The sequence below is a fragment of the Miscanthus floridulus genome, chromosome 10 (assembly GCF_019320115.1).
Source record: "Miscanthus floridulus cultivar M001 chromosome 10, ASM1932011v1, whole genome shotgun sequence".
Taxonomy (NCBI): Eukaryota; Viridiplantae; Streptophyta; class Magnoliopsida; order Poales; family Poaceae; genus Miscanthus; species Miscanthus floridulus.
Genome location: NC_089589.1, coordinates 52,431,770 through 52,454,413, shown reverse-complemented (window position 1 = coordinate 52,454,413; position 22,644 = coordinate 52,431,770). Strand labels below are relative to the sequence as shown.

Here is a 22,644-nt window from a genome sequence, read left to right as displayed (position 1 = left end):
ACAACCAAAATAAAACTTGTAGATCTCGAAAAGTTATGAAACTTTGTAGTTGACAACTTTTTGATTTGAAATCATCTTGTCAAGGAAAACTACGTTTGAAATTTCAAAAATTTGAAATTTGAATTTTTTAAACGACCTCGCATGGACAAACAGTAAAAATGAAAGTTGTAGATCTTGAAAAGTTATGGAACTTTGTAGTTGATAACTTTCTCATTTGAAATCATCTTGTCATGGAAAACTACGTTCGAATTTCTCAAATTTAAAATTCAAATTTTATAAGTGACCTCAGATGGAGAAACTACCAAAATGAAAGTTGTAGATCTCGAAAAGTTATAAAACTTTGTAGTTGACAACTTTTTCATTTGAATTAGTTTAGGGCCTAAAACAATCAATTTATGCTTTGTTTTGTATAATATGTGGGGAAACAAAATGGATTGTAGACAAAGTGAATGTGAGGTGTAGTGGTAGAGGAGATGGCGCGCGAGGGAGAGGTCTTGGGTTCGCAAAGTGTGCAAAAGTCTTGACAAAAATGCTACAGTCATAGAGTGGGGTGTGTGGCTGCTGGTGGGGTCCTCCTTGTATTAAAAAAATTTGCTATTTTTTTGCCCTTTTTCGTGATTTCTGGAAATTGATTTGTAGGGGCGGCTCAATATCCAACCGCCCCTACATATCGATTTGTAGGGGCGGCTGATAACACCAGCCGCTCCTACAAATCGATTTGTAGAGGCGGTCTAGGAACCGCCCCTATAAATACATGATTTGTAGAGACCCTTGCATAGGGGCGGCTAGGGAAACCGCCCCTACAAACGGTCTTCACCCGCCCCTGCAAATCCTTTTTTACGTAGTGTCCATAGATAAGAGTTTTGCCTAGTGCTTGAGCTAGTGCTGATCACCTTGCTATTCGAGTGTCTCTTCGACTTTGATAGAGTCTTTACTAGCATCTTTTAGGCTGATTGGTGCAGCAGCTCCGTATTGTTGGTTGTCATCGTTGGTGTTATCGGCAGCATCACTCGTGTTGGGAGTGAGCCATGAAACACTCCCTCAAGTTGTGAAGGCTCCTAATGCTTGGGGTTTGCGAGTCCCCAATCTATCTAGAATAGGTTGACAACACATCCACGTTCATCAGATCATTGAGATCTACTCCGAGGTCTTGGGGGTATTGTTAGCGGGTTCGACCGTGCTGGCAATCCTGGAGCCATCGTCAAGATGCTCGTTGGTGTTACTATCCTCATTGAACCAACAGCGTTAGGGCAGCTTGGGTTTCCATTGATCGGTTATTGTAGATGCATCTGCGAGGTGATCACATCTCGTTCATTGTCGCCATGTTCCTCAATCCGATAGGAAGGTTAAGAAGGCCGCATGGCAGGTTCTCTGTGAAAAAATTTTAATCTCATCGAGATCAACACTTTTGCTTCTTGTGATTTTTCCGTCTAAGGTTTTTTGAAAATTTTGAATTTCAAATTATGTGATTTTTAAATAGAAATTTTGGGACCGTAAATGATTTCCAATAAAAAAAGTTGTTAACTATACATTTTTCCATTCGAGGTCATTTGAAAAAAATTTAAATTCAAAATGTGAGAAACTTCAAATAGAGTTTTAGAACCGTAAATGATTTCAAATCAAAAAGTCATCAACTACATAGTTGCAGATCTCATCGAGATCGTCAACTTTGGTTTTGGTCATTTCTCGATTGGTGTTCATTTGGATAATTTGATAATTTTGAATTTTAAAATATGAGAATCTGAAACAGAATTCGAACCGAAAATGATTTCAAATGAAATAGTTGTCAACTATAAAGTTGTAATCTCATCAAGATCTATAACTCTGAAATAAATTTTGCCTTCATCAGACTTGATTTAGAATTTACTGTGTTGCACCATGGTAATTGCTGCCAGATCGTAATGCGAGTTGGTGGTGATAATAGATTGTCACCACCGGATCGTATTACAAACGGTGGTGATAAGGGTTCCATCATCACTGTCGGTTGTTGGACCCATTTTCAGCACCAGTGGGTAATATGACCTGCGCTTATAACCACATCACTGCTGGCTCATATTACGAATTGGCGAATTGGCGGTGAAAACCATCACTGGCGCGATTTTAATAAATCTAGCGGTGAAAGTGCTGTAGGCCATGACATTTCTGTAGTAGTGCGATTGTGTTCAATCTTCAAGACAGAGATCTTAGCAAGAAGTATTGGCACTTTTGAGGATGTGGCCACGATCGCATTCGATGAAGATATGTCCTAGACATAGATATCCATGTGATGTGTGAGTGTAGGTGCACCTATGACCACAACGTCCCATGGACCAACGAGAAACATGCAGAGGGGATGTGGGGTCTCCTGCATGATTGGTTCAGGATCACAAAAAAGTTACAAATTGCCGTGTTTATCCATGATAAGTCCATGCTATCAAAGGCGATTTCCTCCTGCACAACTATGTGGGAAATTCACCAAGTATTAATTAGTCCTTTAGTTTATTTCATTGAATTTCATGTTGCGCTGAGCCTTTTATGTGTTTCCTTTGATTCTATTTACAAAGCATCATCCATAATATCTTGTCATTGGATAATATGGAGGCAACGCAACAATATTAAAGCCTTTGTTGGGTCTACGGACACAAGAAAACAAAGATAGTCATTTATAAAAAATTTAAAAACACAAGCCACTTTTATTCCCATGATATTTCTTCTCAAACCAAATTAAGACAATACTATGCTGATCTTAGAGGGAAAGTGGCAACAACAACACTCACACTCACACACACATACACGTCAAACAGACACAGTGATGGCCATTAGAGAGCTTACTTCACTTGCTGGTTGTTTCCATCAAACACATCAAACAGACTCGAAGGTCTTAAGCTCACGTTCTCCGCCGGGCAGTGGATCAAATAAGGCCGCTTTGTACCTAAGGGAGGGGCCTCCCTTTGCTTCAATCTTGAGGACGTAATTCATGCCTGCAACAACTTGTTCCTGACCGCTAACGACCTTAACGAACTGTAAGTTACTTGTTGTACTCAGTGACAGCCCATTGACCGAGATCCTGAACATATGGGTCAGTCACATCTTTTATTTCAGACCATCCTCCAGCCGCTCTCGTGGACCGGCTGATGGCTGAAGCTGTGATGGCGCTAGCAGCGGCAAACAACATCATGGCTCGGTGCTGCCCACTGGCATAAGTGATATCTGCCAAGGCTGCTGGCTCTTGGTGCTCCGCAGATTTGGTGGCAGCCCTAGCGAGGCTGTGGCGAGGCGCGGCTGCCCCCATGACAGGGATACACAATGCATTGGTGGTCAGAAATGACATTAGCTCAATGCATGGATGCTTTGTGTATATAAGTTGCTCTTTTCTTTTCTTGCTGTGTGTTGTTAACACTGGTGCTACAGGAAGCCTTTTGATGGGATATCCTGCTGTAAATAGGCTCCTAAGGCAATAAAGATGTAAGACATAATCTGCTGCTCCCATTTCTCCATTACTGGAGAATGGTCGGCTCGGCCGACCACTCCCTATTGAGAGTTGGAGACTGATCGGCTCTGCCGACCAGCTCCTGTAGCTATAGCAGTAAGGCAGTAGGCTATAGTAGTAGTGGTTAACTTCGGCCATGTAGAGTGAAGATGGCTGAGCTAAGCTTTGTACCTTAGGAGTAGGTAGTTGGTGTACCCTTGTACTTTAGGACTAGGTAGTTGGTGTACTCTGTACCTTAGGAGTAGGTATGTGGTGTACTCTTGTACTCCGGTAGTAGGTAGTTGGTATACTCACTAACAACTATGTACCTAGTAGAGGTACAACTAGAGTTATATTCTATTCAGAGGCAATACAATAAATCAGTTAAGTTTGCCACATCCAGAAGCAGAGCTTTCGGCCAGTGCTAGGCTTGTGTTGTGTATGTGTGTGAGCTGTTCTCAATATCTTCTTTTACCTCTAGCCATAGTGAGTGAGTGTGTTGGTAAGCTTACTGCTTACCTATGCAGGGCAGCCGAGGGATTAACAAGTGCTATCAGAGCCGTACAAGCGCCGTCGCCAGACTAATCGCTGACGATGACGGACGGTTCAAAGATGGGGGACAACAATGTTGCTGCTGTTGCTGCCCAGCCATGATAGAAGGTCGTTGTGCGCACGGTGCGGGAGGTCAGCGGCACCAGTTGACTGACGCTAACTCGCCCAACTATGGCGAGTGGGCGGTGACCATGAAGGTTAAGTTCAAAGCCGATGGCTCTGGAATGCTATTGACAAGGGCACCGACAACGAAGAAGATGACATGTCAACATTATAGGCTATCCTCGTTGCTGTACCAGTGGAGTATAGGGAGCCATTGGGGGCGAAGAACTTTGCTAAGGAGGCGTGGGAGGCCATTGCGGCGATGCGCGTCGGTTCCGACCGCGCAAAGAAGGCGACGGCCCAGCTGGAGTACACCAATCTCAAGTTCAGGTATAGTGAGTCGGTGGAGGACTTCTCCCTCCATCTACAAACGCTCATCAGCAAGCTGAGGAGCCACGGTGTCACCATCGACAAAGAAGAGGCAGTCTCCAAGTATCTCCACTTCGTGTCGGTGAAGTACATCTAGATTGCTCTCTCCATAGAGACGATGCTGGACTTGTCCACCCTCACCATTGAGGATGTGATAGGCCATCTGTGGGCGGTGGATGAGTGCATGGAGCAGGCCACAACAACGATGAACAGCGACAAGCTACTGCTAACAGAGGAGGAGTGGGCTACCCAAATGAAGGAGAAGAAGAAGTCCGGGGAAGCCTCCTCTAGCCGCGGTGGCGATGGCAAGCGCCACGGTAATGCTTCTTCAGAGAAAAAGAAGAAGGTCGACCCCAATGTCTGCCGACGCTATGGGAAGACGGGCCATTGGGCAAAGGAGTGCCCAAATCACAAGCAGTAGAAGAAGGTTGAGGCTCATCTGGTGCAGGATGATGATGATGAGGAGGCACTATCCTGATGGCTACGTTATGTGTACTGCACGACATTGAGGCCAAGGAGAAGGGAGAGGTGACGGAGGTGGAGGAGCATAGGAAGGCTCTGAAGGATATCAACCTCGATGAACCGCGCGCCCAAGTCCACCTTGGACATGTGGGCAGTGAGCAGCAGCAGCGGTGGTACCTAGACTCCGGCGCCAGAAACCACATAATGGGCTGCAAGGCAGCCTCCTCTGAGCTCGATAGCAACATGACCGGCACGGTGAAGTTTAGTGACGGCTCAAGTGTGGCGATCCGAGGGCACGACACCATCTTCTTCAGGTGCCAGAACGGCGAGCACCGCGCGCGGACGGATGTATATTACATCCCGTAGCTACGTTCAAGCATCATCAGCATTGGCTCCCATAGAAAAATATAACTCACACCAACACAAACAAGAAAAAAAATAAAAACAGAACGCACACATCCACCGGGAAGCCTTATGCCCAAACTTCTCCCCAGCGTGCGCTCTCGCTCTCTCCCCAGAAGCCCGACACGGCTCTCGCTCTCTCGCTCGGTCTTCTTCTCCCCAGCGTGCGCTCTCTTTTCGTGCCTCCTCCAGAAGCGCCAACGCCGGCTCCCTCCGCATCCTCCTCACCTGCGCAGGGCCCTGCTCAACCCCCCCCCCCCCCCCTTGGCTCCTTGCGGCAGGGCCGCGCGCTCCGGGATGGGGCGACCGAGAGCCATGCCTGGCATGCAGCCACCGCTGCGCCATGGCCCGCTAGCCGGCTGGCCAGCGCCGTCGTCCCCAGGCTGGGCGAGCTGGCTGAAGGCCGAGCGCCCACGCGCGGGTCGACTGCAGCAGCGACTCAACACCACACTCGTCCCGGGCTAGGATGCGGGCTTGATCCATGTCGTCTCCGTCCGATCTACGTCGTCCAGTCGTTCTAGTTGCTCCTTCATCCCGTGCGGTCTGCAGATCTGATATGCATGTCCATGGTGAGTCGTTTTCTGCCTCAGATGGTGTACATATGTTCCTATGGATGAGTATTGTGTATGTATGGATGTTTAGGTGCTGTGTTTAGAAGATCTAGGGTTAGAGTTCTGTGTGTGTGTGTGTGTGTGTGTGTGTATATATATATATATATATATATATATGTTCCGATCTACGGTGAAAATTCTGTGTTATTTGGCAATACAGTGTGATAATTTATAATAGTCACACCGCCATTCTCTAGAATTAGTAAATTGGTAATATAGTATGTTTCAAATCAACAGCTTAGATGTTTTTGGAACTGCAGACCATGTCAAACTGAACAATATTGCTGAATTTAAATGAAAAAATAGCGAATTAATGTTCAAAGTAATTGTCCCGAAACCTTTGTTATTTAAGTAATTGCATTCCAAGATTGGTCTTCTCTGTTCTTTCTCACTGTTCAGAGGTCGCATGCAGTCATATGGTTGTCTTCTTGTCATTTGCAAACCAGAATTGTCTTCTTGACTTACAATCCATTGTCTTTTTAGATGCACAAGATCCTATATTGTAATTGTCAATGGTTACTTTTAACTTCTGCTTTATGTTTCTCTCTCTCGTACTTAGACGATATGTGCTTTCTTAAGTGTCTTTTGGAATTAGACATTGTTTCCCAATAGCTAATCTGAGTATTGATGTCTGACAATGATGCAACTTAAAATCCGTAGACTACTCTTGCTGCTTCTTATTGCCAGCAAACTCAAGCAGTTAGGTTAGGTTCTCAATAGTGTCAATAATGCTTAATGATAGTACCTTGAAAAGTTAGTACTGTTGTTGCTAGGAGCTTCTAGTAGTTCTTATTATAAAATGAGTTCTTATTGGGGTCTACAGATTCTTTTGCTATGAGGTCTACAGATTCTTTTGCTTGTTCTTTTTGTTGCTATGAGGTCTGTTTATTTAAATATGTTTCCTTGGCTATAACAATTGTCTGAATGAAAGGCTCTTGATTTTCTTGATTCATTCAAAGGCTGTAGTAAAAATAGTCTGTTTCTATTACAAGATCATGACAACAGTTTATTATTTTATGCATTTAGAAACTTAGCCATTTTGAGTAGCTAAAGTAATGACCTTAATGGCAGGCATCATTGTTCGTAATACACTTGTGACCTATGACCGTCAGAATGAAAAGATTGGCTTTTGGAAAACTAACTGTTCAGAGCTGTGGGAGAGGCTACATATCGGTGATGCTCCTTCACCCGCCCCTTCAAGTGACACAAATTCAGAAACTGATATGTCACCTGCTCCTGCCCCTAGTAGCTTGCCAGGTTTGTGCCTAATTATTTTAATTTCTATTAATTTCACATGTATTATATGATGAATGACAAAATATGGATATTTGTTATATTTCACTTGTAACTATCAGTTAGGGATCGATTGTTTTGATCTGCTTTGTTGGTGGCTGTTTTGGTAGTTATGAATATGAAGCTTGATAGGGCTGAAGTTTTTATATGAAATGGAGGCAAACGATCGATCTGCCTCTCTTGAAGGTCCTTTAAGCCGCAATTCGACCCATTCTTTACTCATTTTTTTGTTTACCTACTTAGTTCTTTGAGTTTGATGGTACATTCACCGGTCTTTATGATTTGCACAATAATCTGGTCCACATTTCATATGCCTATAGTAATTTTGTTAATAACCAGGCCGATTACTGTAAGCTAAAGCAATAAGTAAATATTTTCTTAATTGGTGTTGGTTATTTTTTTGTCAACAATAGCACACTTTATTTTTATGTAGTTTAAATAAATATTATTGTTCTGGATAGGAGCAATGGACTATGCCAATGCCCACTACTTTTCCTTAGTGCCCTATATTTCTATCTTGGTTTACAGTAGCTAGCAATAATTATAATGGGTCACTTGGCGCTGTCATTTTAAATTATTATATGATCTTGACAATTAGTTCAGATTTTATTTTTCAGTTCAAATCTGCAATGTCAATTTGATTAACTAAATGGTTCGGACACTTTACAGCCTCACCAGAAACTGTCTTAGGTCTAGTTAGTTCCAGAGTTTCATACAAAAAAACTCTCTGGTGTTGCCAGATTCCTATCACATTTTCCCACAAAAAAAATATGAACATGCAAGCTGATGTTTGTTCCGGGCTTGGTTACTCTTGGCACTTCTCAATCGGTTGGCAGCCAGAGATGCTGGAGAATCTCTGATGATACCTTCAACTTTTTATACTATAGTACTGCAAAATTGTTCAGTTTAGTTGTTTCGTCCTTTGCATCGTACCCCTGTAAGTTGTTGCTGCACAAGAATCCGCTTGCAGAAGAACCCGTTTCTCTCTTGCTCATTGTTTTCCAACTCATTTGTTATTGGTTGCTGCACAAGATAAGGACAAAATTTCTACAACTCTAGCTATTTGGATATTAGTATTGTCCTTTATAGTAATTTATTTATGGGGTGTTTAGTTCACGAAATGAAAATTTTTGGATGTCACATCGGATGTTTCAGAGATGTCGGAAGAGGTTTTCGGATACTAATAAAAAAAACTAATTACATAGCTCGCCTGGAAACTGCGAGACGAATTTATCAAGCCTAATTAATCCATCATTAGCCCATGTTAGTTACTGTAGCACTTATGGCTAATCATGGACTAATTAGTCTTAAAACATTCGTCTCGCGATTTTCAACCAAACTGTGCAATTAGTTTTTTTTCGTCTATATTTAATACTCCATGCATATGCCGCAAAATTTGATGCGATAGTTTAGGGTGAATTTTTTTTGAAACTAAACCAGGCCTTAGTATAAGACACGAAGTGTCACTAGCATATTTCATTAGATTCCTCGCAGCCTTTGGTTCTCAGGGCCTGTTTGGTTGGCAAATTTTTTGGCGAAATGCTACTGTAGCATTTTCGTTGTTATTTGGTAATTAGTGTCCAATCATAGTCTAATTAGACTTAAAAGATTCGTCTCGTGGATTTCGTCTAAACTGTGTAATTAGTTTTATTTTTTATTTATATTTAATGCTTCATGCATGCGTCCAAAGATTCGATGTGACGGGGAATCTTTGAAAATTTTGGAAAAATGAAGTGAACTAAACTGGCTCTCAGTCTAGAACTCTAGATTCCTAGAATCCCAGCGTAAGTAATCATTCATGCCATTCTTTTTTGTGCGTCTATATTTTCAGTAGAAGTTATGATTACCTACATTGGCTAATGTGCTAGAGAGAAATCACAGGAACGCAGGTACAGTATCCACAATGTAGGCACTAGGCAATGTGGTGTTTGGTTCATTTTTTTTTTTTCAAGTGGTGTTGGTGTGAGCCCGTGAGGCCGGCCTTGCCCTATATATAGTCTGGACTGGAGCTGGAGTTTGGGCATCTGGGTGTTGAGGCTGCTTTCTGCAGGTGCAACGACGTGTGGAGCTCCTTTCCAAGGTTAGTGGCCTCTTCATCTTTTCTAAATCTTGATCACCTAATGAAGTTCGTAATTTGCCTCTGGCCAGGTACCCATTTTTATTTTTATGCATAGTCAGCAGCACAAAAAGATGTTTTTGTTTTATTGCAATTGCATTACCCTACAAACTAAAATTGTTTTGAGTTATTGTTCAGCCACCAAGATGTTTATGTATCTTTCGCCTTTTTTGGGGCAAGGAGCAGCACTGGGCTGTGGGTCCTAAAAATATTTGATTTACGTCCTCAGAACTTCGGTACAATGACCGACCAACTACTTATCATGCTATATTTGCAACATACTTGCTGCGGCTATCATTATAATTCTGAAAAAATGGCTGATATATTTGGGTTATCTCTCTTGTACTTACTCAGGTTGTGTATGAGTAGGTGCATGCATTCGATTTAATGTTCCCCTAATAGCTTCATATCAAATTACATTATATTGTAGGAGAGGTGGTAGGATGAACAAATCTGGGACAGTGTTCAAAGCGTGCATTGCACATCATTATTGGCACCACATGGATGACCCGAAGCGTTTTTTCAAGATAATGATTGGTGATTTCAAAAATGGAGTGGTAAGACATTCTCCGTGACCCTGTTCGTTGCAATCTTGTGCACAGATATATATCTTTTATTTTCGCAAAAAAAAATCTTTTATTTTGATGGGAAACCAAATCTTCCATTTCTGAGTCCAAAGGTGAGCACTTTATCCTCTAATCACATGTGCTCCCAGAGTCACAGTCCCAGTTCCCTTAAGATTAATGATGTGGAAAAGGATTCCTTGAAATTAATGATGTAGGAAAGGCGACTGCACTATCAACCTGGCTGTTAGAAAATTGTAGGTGTGATGAATATGCTTATTCTATATGTTCTAGTCACTGGTTCCGTTTCGACTGGCTTATGCCCTTATCTCATTATCTGTAAGTGCAGAGACCGAATGTTTGTTTTCCTTTATCTAAAAAAAGTCAGTACTGATTAGTAGCTGTGGTGGTTCCTGGCCCATTTTTTCACTTTATTTACTTCAGTCATCAGTGTTCACCTCTTGTGATGTAAAACACCTAATTCACAAATGCTGATTTTTCCTTCATGTGACGTCAAGGCAAATGCTGAACGAGCATTACTGTACTGTTTTTTCATTTGTGGTGCCTCCTTTGCCATACTGCCACTACTGGGAAACTGTACTTTGCCGAGTGCCTGATACTTTGTCGAGTGCAAAATATCGTGGCACTCGGCAAAGCAATATTTTGCCGAGTGTAGCACTCGGCAAAATTTTGCACTCGGCACTCGGCAAAGTCAGGCACTCAGCAAATCTGGACTTTGCCAAGTGCCTGGCACTCGGCAAAGCCAGGCGCTCGGCAAAATTTAGCCGGACCGTGATGGCGGCCACCTACCGTCAGATTTTGTCGAGTGCCAGCCATCAGGCACTCGGCAAAATTTGTTTTTATTTTAAAAAAAAAAACTTTGCCGAGTGCCATCCTTGGGCACTCGACAATTTTTTTTATTTTCTGAAAACAAATTTTGCCGAGTGCCTCCTGGGCCCGGCGCTCGGCAAAGACATTTTTGCCGAGTGCTGCCCATGGCACTCAGCAAAATATATATATATTTTTATTTTGGACCCAAATTTTTTTGTGTAGCCTTGTGACAGTATTTAAAGCTCTACTCTAAAATTTGGTGAAATTTTGACTTTTTTTAGGTATATTTCATTAATTTATTTCGTTTCGTTGATTTTTTCGGCGTATTTCAAATTTGAATTGCAGGTCCATGGAATAATGGAATTTGGTCATCCAAAAATTGATATTCATGATATTTAGCGTATGTTGAGGCCGTATCCAGGAAGTCACATGAAATCTCGAGCATCTCGTTGACGTAACATGTCGAGTTAGTTGCGAAAAAAGTGAATTTAAATTATATAAAATCCAAACGAAGTCCGAAAATCATGAAACTTGGGGAGGCATCGTGTTATCACATGTGGAGGCTGTGGTAAAAAATTGATAAGATTTCGATAAGTAGTGACATCGGATGACAAAAACTCAGGCATGTAGAGATGTTTGGGTTTTTGGCATTCGACGTCACAACTTGCTCGAAACCTTCTCAATTTTTTTACCACAGCCTCCACATGTGATAACACGACGCCTCGACAAGTTTCGTGATTTTCAGACTTCGTTTGCATTTTATATAATTTAAAATCACATTTCTGGCAAGTACCTCGACATGTTACATCAACGAGATGCTCGAGATTTCATGCGAGTTCCTGGATACGACCTAAACATACTCTAAATATCATGAGTATCAATTTTTGGATGACCAAAGTCCATTATTCCATGTACCTACAGTTCAAATTTGAAATATCCGGAAAAATTCGACGAAACGAAATAAACTAATGAAATATATAAAAAAAAGTCAAAATTGCCCCAAATTTTAAAATAGAGTTTGAAATACTGTCACAAGGCCCCAGAAAAAAATTTGGGCCCAAAATAAAAAAAATAGTTTGCCGAGTGCCATGGGGGGCACTCGGCAAAGTGGGCTTTGCCGAGTGCCGGCCCAGGGGGCACTCGGCAAAGTTGATTTTCAAAAAAAATTGCCCTCAAAGCCCACCCCAACCCCGCGCGGCCCAACCCTCACGCCCCCAGCCACGCCCGCTCCCCCGCGCCCACCCTAGCCGTCGTCACGCCCACCCCCGCCGCTGCCGCACCCTCCCCCTCCACTCTCAGGCTCGTCGCCTCCTCCCCCGACCAGCGCAGCGCGGCGTCCCCTCCTTCGGCCTCCGGTCCTCCCATTCGTGGCCAGTCTCCCCTCCTTTCGAGCAGATCCGGTGAGGGAGGCTTGGATCCAGGTGGTGGATGGCCGGTCCTAGAAGACGACGGCGACGCGGGCACTGGAGGTAGCCGTGATCGGGCTCAGGATGAGGCGGCATGGGCCCAGAAGGTGGCTGCTTGGGCCTTGGAGGTGATTGCTGCAATGGTCCCTAGGTGCCGGGATGTGGCAGCGCAGGCCCAGCACCAGCAGGCGGCGGCGTGGGCTCGGGAGGGCGCTGGTGGCTCGAGCTCTAAGGAGGACGAGGCCACCGCGGCAGCAGTCACCACTGCCCATGACGACGAGTGCTCTGCCGTGGATCCACCCAAGGTCAACATCCACTACAATGTGAGGCAGCCCTCTTTGCTTCCTCCATCTCCCCTTGTGTACTTTATCTGCCTATATAGATGCAATCATGGTTATATCTCGTCGTCTTGTGTGTGTTTATGGCTGGCTGCTAAATCTGGTCTAGGGATCGACAAATGTTTAGTGAACTGCTAGATAAATTAATCTTTGGATTTTCAGTGCTGGTGCCCAGCTAAATGTTTAGTGAACTACTAGATAAATCAATCTTTGGATTTTCAGTGCCGGTACCCAGAAAGCTGCGACAAAACATTTGACCTGCTATGCTAAATCCTTGCAACTGTGCATCATTTCTACGGGGTTATTAGTTTTAAGGGGAATAGATCTATAAGCCATTCAAATGACAAATGGAGTAGGTAGCAATTAGTGTAGCTAATGTTCCTACTGTGCAAACTTCTGGAGCTTAACATGTTGGGTGACAAAATAGAGAAGGTGATTATCATACAATGTTTTGGATTCCCATTTCCTGCTTGAATTTGCTCCTACTTTGGAACAAAGCTAAGTCTCTAATAGGTTGAAGTAGTCACTCTTAGCTTACTTTATCTTGTATCTGTACTTCAGTATGGTTACTTTTCATCCTCTCGTTTTTTCATCATTTGTAGTTCAGCATGCAGTACGCTAACAGATGACATTTGGCATTTTTACTATATAGTGAATGTGTAAGTATGCCTTATCTTTCAGTCATTTGGCATTTTTACAATGTATTTTCTATGCCAATCACTTTTTATTTGCAGGTTTCAAAATTCTGCTCGAGGGAACAGGTTGCATATATTTGTGCTAGGTAAGATGAAGGTGGCTTCACCCCTCAGTATTATAATCTATAAGTAGTTTGACAGACTTGATCTATTCACTTGTCAATTGGCCATACAGGGAGTATACAGTAACAGGATGTCACATAAAATTAGTTTCCTTTATAAGTTTTGCTTTCAGGGATTAGGTTATGTAGAAATTACTCATTGCTTTGCTCTCAGTAGGCATCACCCAAATTCAACTCAGTTACCGAAAGGACTGTTTATCTTCTGCTCAATGTTAGGCTATAAAGCTAAAGGAACAAACTCTGAATAATCTGAAGGCCTTCAGTGCTGAACAAGAAAAAGATGTTGAACGTGTTCGGCTAAGAGATAATCTCCTCCGAAAGGTGTGTTTATGGCTGGCTGCTAAGTATGCATTAGAGATCCATAAGTGTTTAGTTTACTGCTAGATAAATTTACTAGGCTACTAAACTTCATCTTGCTGCAGAACACAACATGAAGGCTACAGGTCTCACACATCTGTGCATAGGACATGAACTGATTACTAGGCTTAGGTTTCAGGTGTTGATGACATATAATACTTCACATTGGCCTGGTTACTGGGCTTAGGTTTCAGGTGTAGTTCTAGATATTGTTACTAATATAAATGGATTCATCCATATTTAGATTTGATATGGTCGTGCTCTACAGAACTACAAAAGGAAAATCAAATAAACAATCGTGCCTTATTTATACAAAATTTCGTTTCTATTATTGTTTTTTGCACTGTGTATTTCCTGTATCTCTTATGTACTGTCACTTTACAAAATTAGGAATGTTATCTTGGAAGTCAGAATCCTTGGCACGAACCTTTGTTAACTCTGGAGCTGTAGTTGCTGCTGATGTATTACTCAAGATATGATTGTACTCGGCAAAGTATTTTTTTTTTAAATTCAGAAATTGTTTGCCGAGTGCCTAAACAGGGGCACTCGGCAAAGAAATTATTTAAAAAACATAAAAAACTTTGCCGAGTGCCTGGGCAGTGGCACTCGGCAAAGTAATTTTTAAAAAAAAAATAAAAAAAACTTTGCCAAGTGCCTGGGCAGGGGCACTCGGCAAAGTACTTTTTTAAAAAAAATAAAAAAAAAACTTTGTCGAGTGCCTGGGCAGGGGCACTCGGCAAAGTACTTTTAAAAAAAAATAAAAAAAAACTTTGCCGAGTGCCTAGGCAGGGGCACTCGGTAAAGTACTTTTTAAAAAAAAATAAAAAAAAAACTTTGCCGAGTGCCTGGACTGGGGCACTCGGCAAAGTAATTTAAAAAAAATAAAAAAAATTTTGCCGAGTGCTGGGTCGGGCACTCGGCAAAATAACCATTAACGGCTGGCGCCACAACGGCCGAAATATTTTGCCGAGTGCCGCCCCAAACACTAGGCAAATTTTTTTTTATTTTGCCGAGTGCCCCAATAAAAAGCACTCGGCAAAGACCCTTTGCCGAGAAAAATTTTGCCGAGCAGACTTTGCCGAGTGCAAAGAGCTCTTTGCCGAGTGTAAAAACACTCGGCAAAGCCGCGGCCTCCAGTAGTGTGCTGATCTAGATTTGTGAGTGTTGCCTCTTGAACCCAACACAGTGCCCTTCATTTTAGGTTTAAGTAGGAAATTAATATGTTGATCACTTGCCTCAAGGAATTTCAGGTTTCAGTAAGAAGCAGTTGCTGTAATTTTAAGGACTAGTACTGCTATTACTCAAGCTACTATTATTATGTGGTAGGACTGAACTGGAAAATTAATATGCTGATCACTCTCTGTTTGGTTATTACTTAATGCTATTACATAATGCTGAGTAGTGGTTGTTGCTTGCAATATGATCACTATCTGTTTGGTCACCAGTTCCCAGAATGATTTGCCTAAACTGAAACTGAAGATTGCTATTATCTTCTATTTTCTGCTTATTTCTTGGCTGCTAATATCTTCATTTGTTTGCTTGAACCTTGAGTGTACTTGACTATTTCAGTTCAAGTACTTCACTAGTACATGGGACCCCCTTTAACACATGTTCAGTTTGATTTTAATGTTTGTTACCCTTGCCTCTGTAGGAAACATGCTAACCTTTATGGTTGGTTCAAAGCAAGCATTTGAAGTATCCCTAGCAGATGTTGCACAAACCCAGATGCAAGGAAAAACAGATGTTCTCTTAGAGCTTCATGTTGATGATACTACTGGAGCCAATGAGGTTTGAAGTGGACAGTAGTTGTAGTGGATCCACTTATATTTTCTACATTGCCAATGAGGTGCTAGTCGATCTCATTTGCATACATGTAGCTGATACTGTAGACTTATCATTGATGAATCATTGATTCATGTTTGTAATGGCTGACCATATATGTATGTCTTAGTGACTATATGGACTTGGTCATGAATGAATCTATTTGTATGAGAAACATACACAATGATGTTACTTTTGTATTAATTTGCAACCAAATGGCCTTTTATTTTTTTTGAATGCATTTAAATGATCTCGTCAAACCATGAGTCACTGAAAACATTTGTAACTTCAAATTGTCTGTAGCTATAGAGTACTGGGAGGCAATCTGTCGCTAAAGAGTAGCAGCAGACTATCTGTCGCTAAAAAAATTCAGGGCAACGGACTGTCTGACACTAAAAGTACTGTTTGACGCTAAAGATGTTTAGCGACAGGACTTATAGCGTCTGCAGAAGTCTGTCGCTATAACTTTTTAGCGTCAGATTGTCTGTCGATGTAGCCGCTTTTAGCGTCAGACCGTCCATCGCTAAACTTGGTGTTGTGATGTAGTGCTAAGTCCAGACATCGGTCTTGGCAACACCCATCTCGTGCTCCTCCTCAAGCCCGCATCCATGGAGTTGAGGACCCGAGGCACCACGGGTGCACACCCCGACAGCATAGGGAGCGGCGGCCGTCTCTTCCTGCAGAAGCCATGTGGGGGGTATAACCCTAGGCACCCACGGCGCAAGACATGGTCCCCGCCATCAAGGGACGGTCCTGCCCACAAGTTCAAGACACGTGGCGCAAGGCATTGCTTGGCGTGCACCACAAGACTTCAGGGAGGAATCTTGAATATTAAGATAGATTTGATCCGATATGCTAGATATCATATTCCATGTAATCTCTATCGTATAACCAACTAGACTCAAATCTGACCGACATGTAACCCTACCCCCAGCTATATAAGGTAGGTAGGGGACCCCCTCAAAGGCATCTCATCATATCTCATTGCCTCATTATTCCACCTCATACAAAACGATCTAGCAGAACACATGACGTAAGGTGTTACATCGTATTGATGGCCTAAACTTGTCTAAATCTTGTCTCTGTTGCCATCTAGTTCCTGTTCATGCGCACCTCAGCGTACAATCTACTATCATGGGTATAAGTATATATATAGGTGCAAGCCAGAAGAAATAGAAAATAGAAAAGGAAATAGAATTCTAGAAAAGAAAAGGGAAAGGAGAAGAGGCGCACGCCAGCCAGTGGCCCAGCCCTGCACCCCCGCTGGAAGCCATAATCACCCGTGTGTGCCACTGCCAGCTGGAACGCACCCCGTACCAGTGCCAGCCAAGTAGAGCCACACCCCTCCCTCCGCGCTGCTGACGAGTGGACCCATGGGGCCCACCAGTTATCCCCCACCTTTTCCCCTCTCCTCTACTTTTCCCATCCTGCCGAGCACCTCCGCTGGCAAGAATCAAAGGCAGAGCCCCATGATCCTCGCCGTCCGCACCCTACTCATGCCTCATGCACCCTTAGATGCTCGCCACATCAACAATCCGTGCCCTACCCTCACCGACACCAGCAGAGGCGATGATGAATGCCACCATGACCCCACGCCGCAATGATATCACCACAATCGCCCTATCCTTGCCACTTTTGACAAGCTGCCACTCCGAATTGCGAATTCGAATAGCGTGCGAGCCCCAGTGTGCCCCAAACCCTAGTGCTAAGCACTCGATCACCCTACACATGTCCCTCGACGCTCCTGTGCCGTTCACCGCCACGCCATAGCCGGTCACTAATATAACGGCCCACGCCAGTGCCCCTATGAACCTTAGCACACTCCACCAGCAATGGTGGCTCCCCGCCAACATGAGCAGATGCCCGGAGGGAGACTTGGAGAGCACCGCTGCTGGAGCTGCTCAGAGCTCACTGGAACGGAGGACGACACCCAAATCGGCTACACCAACATAACTACTCAGCATGGCCCTACTATGCCTCGTTAATGCTTCAACTCTCCACCGCACCACTATCCTTTCACCTAAAGCCCATGGTGAGACCCTGCGACCTAGCTCTCCGACAAGAACCCGACGTGCCCGCCGCCGGGTTCTCTCAACCTAAGAGGGCCCAAGGCTAGGTCTTGGTGAGCACCGAGCACAGCATGTGCATGTGCACCTATCATAGGTGCTACCACCCCCATAGAGAGCCATAGCACCCTGGAACGCTGCCTCCACGTGTGCTCTCACGCTGTGAACCAATGCAATCGCGGTGAGCCACTGTTCTCTCCAAGATAGGGCGACAGTGACCTCAAAACCACCATGACTAGCTCCACTTTGCCAATAGCCATCCCTTGGACCTAAGCGCAGCCGGATAGGAACCCTAGGCCACCTAATCCAGCTCACAATGTTGGCATGGCCATGCGCCATGGTGCTGCCATGTCGTTGCGATTCCCGGTGATGTCGGCTACCTCGCTGGATGAGGGCGGGACGAGTGTCTCCACCATAGCACACCGCACCTGCCCGCGCCCTTGGTTGAACCATAGGAGCCCCATTAGGCCACAACGTCGAGGCACAGTGCCGCTGCACTGGACCTCCACCTCGGTCTTCATCGTCGAGCGAACTCTGTCGAGGCAAATAGTCACCTGCATTTTCCTAGAAAGGAGCACTGCTACCTCATTCTTGCTACCCGTAGCATCGCCATGGCCATTGCTGCCCTGGCCCTCATCACTGAGATCCAAGCCATGATCTTTTGACCCACTACCACCTCGGTTGCGTGTGGCAAGAACATGGACGCCTGCAGGAGCCCCACTAGACCAATGATGAGCCTCATTGTGTCGTTTCGACATTGATGAACCCTCTGAGGACCCGTGTCAAGCACCTGGCGAAGAGAGGCAGCGCCCTCTTCCCCTTTTTGCCCTACGTATGCCCAATGCATCGTGCGCTGTGCGCACAGGTGCCACCTGCACCAGGTTTGCCGTGGACTAGGCCTTGAGTCCATGGTGCACCAGCCCCCTGTCCATGGTAGACCGAGCCCTATGGACCCTACCCTATAGCGGCCTGAGCCCACTATGTGGCCAGACCCTGCGCCCAACACGTGTCCAGGCCGCCCTAGCCCAGACCAAGTCGAACCTGGCTTGCCAGGGACGCCCGTGGCTCGGTCAGGCCCGGTCAGCGTTGACTGACGCCTAGGACCCACCTATCAGTGACGGCATAGCCACCAGCCAATCAGGAGCTAACACATGTCAAGCTCATATTGTTTTCACTCTTTTCTCTTTTTTAGAAAACGAATTAAACTTAGAAAATTCATAGGAAATTCATACGACCTCAAAAAAATATGTAACCAGTGTCCAGGTTTTTCAAAAAATGAGCTCTACGTCACATGCTTGTGTTTGAGTGCATTTGGATCTTTTGAATTTCTATTGGTTCTTTGTGAATATCTATTGAGGTGACTTATCATGACTATTGTCTCATTTAACAGCCCCGGAGGAGCACCAGCCTGACGAGGGAGGGCTATGACTACACCGAGGAGCTAGGAGACGACATGATTGGCGATGCCACGTCTCACCCAACCTTATAAAATCCTATATAGGCATGCAATTAGAATGTTAGTGCTTTACTTTCTGCAATGAACTTGTGATAGGTTGCATGGTAGTATTGCTTGAAACCTATAACTTGACACAACCTTACTCCTGCACACCCACTGATAGGATAGATGCTCGTTTTACATACGCTTGCTACTTACTTCTTCTACTATGCGTGATATCTAGTGATGTGATGCATGGTGGAGGGGGTATGCTTGTTTGCGGATTAGGAACGTGGTGCCACTAATATGGTTTATAACGTGTGAGAGAGATTCTAGCGTGTGTCTTGGGTGTGTGGTGAGAGTCGAGTCGACCAAACAGGGTTTTATGACAAGTCTTCAGATGGGTCTTGCTGGGAGAGTGTGACCTATTATAAGCCTCTCTAGTGGTACCTGTGGTGGGTACATATGAGCTGAGTAGTTCCCGGTGGTGAGACTCTTCATAGGATGAGTGCTCGGTAAGGAGGTGCCATCAAGGGTATAGGAGGTCGAGCTTCCCACATGAGGAGAGATCTTGTCTAGTCCTATTAAGGACTGAATCAGGAGAACCGGTCCTTAGAAGCTTTCTTACACGCCAATCTCGCTCCCATTCAGCCAGGAGACAAATGTGATCTGGCTAGGATGATACAACTGCTGCATAGGATGTAGGTGATAGCGTAGGGATGTAAGGGCGTATCCACTAACCCCCTCCTGAGACCACATAGTGACCACTGGGAGCCCTGGTACTATGTTTCACAATCTCAGCATGCCGACGGTACCCGGGGTTACTTAGGGCTGAGTTGTAGGGTGGTATCGTGCCGGTTAGATGGCAACTCAGAATCAGCCTAGGTGGGGTACCACCGATAATGGTGATCTTATGGGTACATTTGTATAATATATAATAGAGAAAATATATAGTGCTTGCAAACAATGAGGGTCCTTCATTTGGCAAGATCCAATGGTTAAGAAATCAGAAGATCCAAAGAGGATACGAGCCCGATTTGTAACCCTGTTGTACTTCCTTTGTGCGTGCTGCGCCATCGGTCGGCGTTTTTGCTTCGTGACCACCGCTGTAGCCACAGACGTCCAGGTAATTGATGAGGCCTCCACACCCAGCGAGGCCTCCGTAGTCCGTATGCCTCTTCCCTTCTCCAGTTTTCCTCCCAACCCTTTCTTCTTCTGGGCTCTAACCATTACGTGCAGCGCAGCGTAGACGCCCTGCGCCTGCTCAACGAAACGCCTCTGGAAAGAAATGGCAAGAAGCCACTTGTACCGAGCAGCAGAGATGGCATCGACTCCCTGCCGTATGGCATGCTTGAGCACATCCTTGGATTCCTGGAGGCACAGGAGGCCGTGCGGACGTGCATGCTGGCCAAGCGCTGGCATCACCTCTGGAAGTCTGCCTCGGTCATGCGTGTCATTTCTGTGTCTGACTGTTGGATTGAGTTGACAGCCTTGAAGAAGTTTCGACAGTTTGTGGATTGCCTGCTGGATTCTCGAGGCTACACGCCTTTAGAGGCGTGTGAGCTTAGCTTCAATGGTTTCTATATACATGACCAGGACATGGTTGATTTCAAGCTCTGCCTGAATCGTTGGATCCGCCATGTTGTATTGTGCCAGGTTCAGATGCTCAAGCTCCATAACCTTTGGTATTTGGACTTTGAGCCAGATGACCTGCCTCTAGTCTCTAGGCACTTGACTAGGCTTGAGCTTGGTGGTGTAGACTTAAACAGCAGTTTCTATGACTTCTCGAGCTGTCCATCACTGCAACATCTTGAGATTGCCAACTGCTATTTATGCCATGCCAAGAAGATTTCGTCAGAATCCCTGAAATGCCTGAGCATCACAAATTGCATTTTCAGCAAGGAGTTCTGCACTCTTATTGATGTTGCACTTCTTGTTTCACTGAGGCTAGATGGCCACTTGTACATGGCTCCTGTTCTTCAGGGCATGTCAGCATTACAAGAGGCATATGTTGTAACAGAACCGCCCAATTTATACAAGATCAAGTACGGCTGTCCCCACTAAAACATTGACACACACATACTTTCACTCATATAAACCCGGTAGTCCGCCGAGTGTCCCGAAAGACCTCAGTAAATCAACATCACAACCAAGATCGTGTGATTAAGCAAATACACATCACATACACAGGGTTGCAGCAGAAATAATATTACAACTGGGTTCACAATTAAAAGTACTAGTTTGGGTTTCAAAATCGATTAGTGAAAACAACATACCTTTCAAAAGATTACATTAATATATGTTCCAAATACATTGTTAGCATAAGTGACATCATCCGACAAAAGCATATAGATGAGAAGTAACTATAGAATCACCTAGCCACCAGCGGTTAGCCACCATCTTCACAGGCCGAGAACTTCACCTGCAACATGGTGGGATAAACCCTGAGTACGAGAAGGTACTCAGCTACACTTACCCGTCAAAACCAGAAATAAAAGACACCAAGGGTCATGCAAGGCTTATGAGGTGGGCTAGCTTGACACAGTTGCATAAAAGAGCTTATGAATATAGTGACCAATTTAAACTTAGCATTGAGTTATCATCATTTACCTGTCCACTAGATTTGCACCTGTACTAGAGCACTCACTTATTAGGAGCAAACAATATTAACCATAGCAGGTATAATAAGGTTGTCATCATCATATCATTATTTATGAACCATTATGTTATTTAGTGTATCTACTTTGGAGATAAGCCCGTCAAGTTCTCACTAACCGGGAGAGACGGCGATTCGAATCGAATTACAACTCAGCTGAGGGGGTATTCCTAACTCTCACCCTGGCATACTTTGCAAGGGTAGCCGTGGGTCACCTTTGGGACAACTCAGGAACCAAATTCGTGGTTTCAATCAGCGCCAGCACTCTCAGGGATTACCCTTCTGCCAGGACGATCAGGACTTTTAAATCACCTGCCCTTGGACTCACGCCTACGGCTCCCTTCCGAGGCATACTTTATACTTATCGACTCCCGGCCTGAGGTGAGCTACTCGGCTTCATGGTCGGTCTCCAGACCCGGCCAACTAAGAGAGAGGCATGCGTTCAACATGAACAGGAAAGGCTCCAAGATTCAGTCCTTAATCGACACAGACGGAGTCACTGCAAACCGGCAAGCCTCCGTCCGGTCTTTATTTCAAATTAAGACTAGTTCTTTTCCACGATAGCAAATATAGCCAACCATGCCATATGTATCTTCATATATCTCGCAGGTGACAGAAAATCACCTGACTTCTACCGTGTTTAAGTAGGGCTAAGCACTACACGAGCCTGAGCTACATAGGATTTAGGGTATCAATATCTGGACAAGGATTGGATAACCAATGCAGCAAGTGTTTGCATCCAACACCTAAACTTAATGCAACAATATATATATATATAACAATAATACTGTAACTGCATTTCGGAAATTAGGAGGCTTAATATGCTCCGGGTCTTGCCTAGGATCCGACACAAGTCAGTTCAGTTAGCTTGCACCGTCATGGTGACATCTCCGGTGCTAGCACTTGCTTAGTCCTTCCATCTTCGGGATATATTCACCAAACCAAATCTTCGGGTTTGGCTCCAACATCGCATCTTTCACGTGGTGCATCTAGCGTACC

At 44.4% G+C, this 22,644-nt stretch overlaps 1 protein-coding gene and 1 long non-coding RNA gene across 2 annotated transcripts; both read left to right on the top strand.

Moving 5' to 3' along the window:
• The first annotated feature begins 13,085 nt into the window (after positions 1-13,085).
• Positions 13,086-13,567, top strand: LOC136486954 (uncharacterized). Its single transcript, XR_010767086.1, has 3 exons — positions 13,086-13,152; positions 13,228-13,274; positions 13,527-13,567. It is a non-coding gene; the product is annotated as an uncharacterized lncRNA (long non-coding RNA).
• A 6,416-nt stretch (positions 13,568-19,983) lies between these two features.
• LOC136488633 (F-box/LRR-repeat protein 13-like) lies at positions 19,984-21,053 on the top strand. Its single transcript, XM_066485494.1, has 2 exons — positions 19,984-20,115; positions 20,229-21,053. Exons 1-2 carry the CDS (start codon positions 19,984-19,986, stop codon positions 21,051-21,053), a joined length of 957 nt encoding a protein of 318 aa, XP_066341591.1.
• Positions 21,054-22,644: the final 1,591 nt, after the last annotated feature.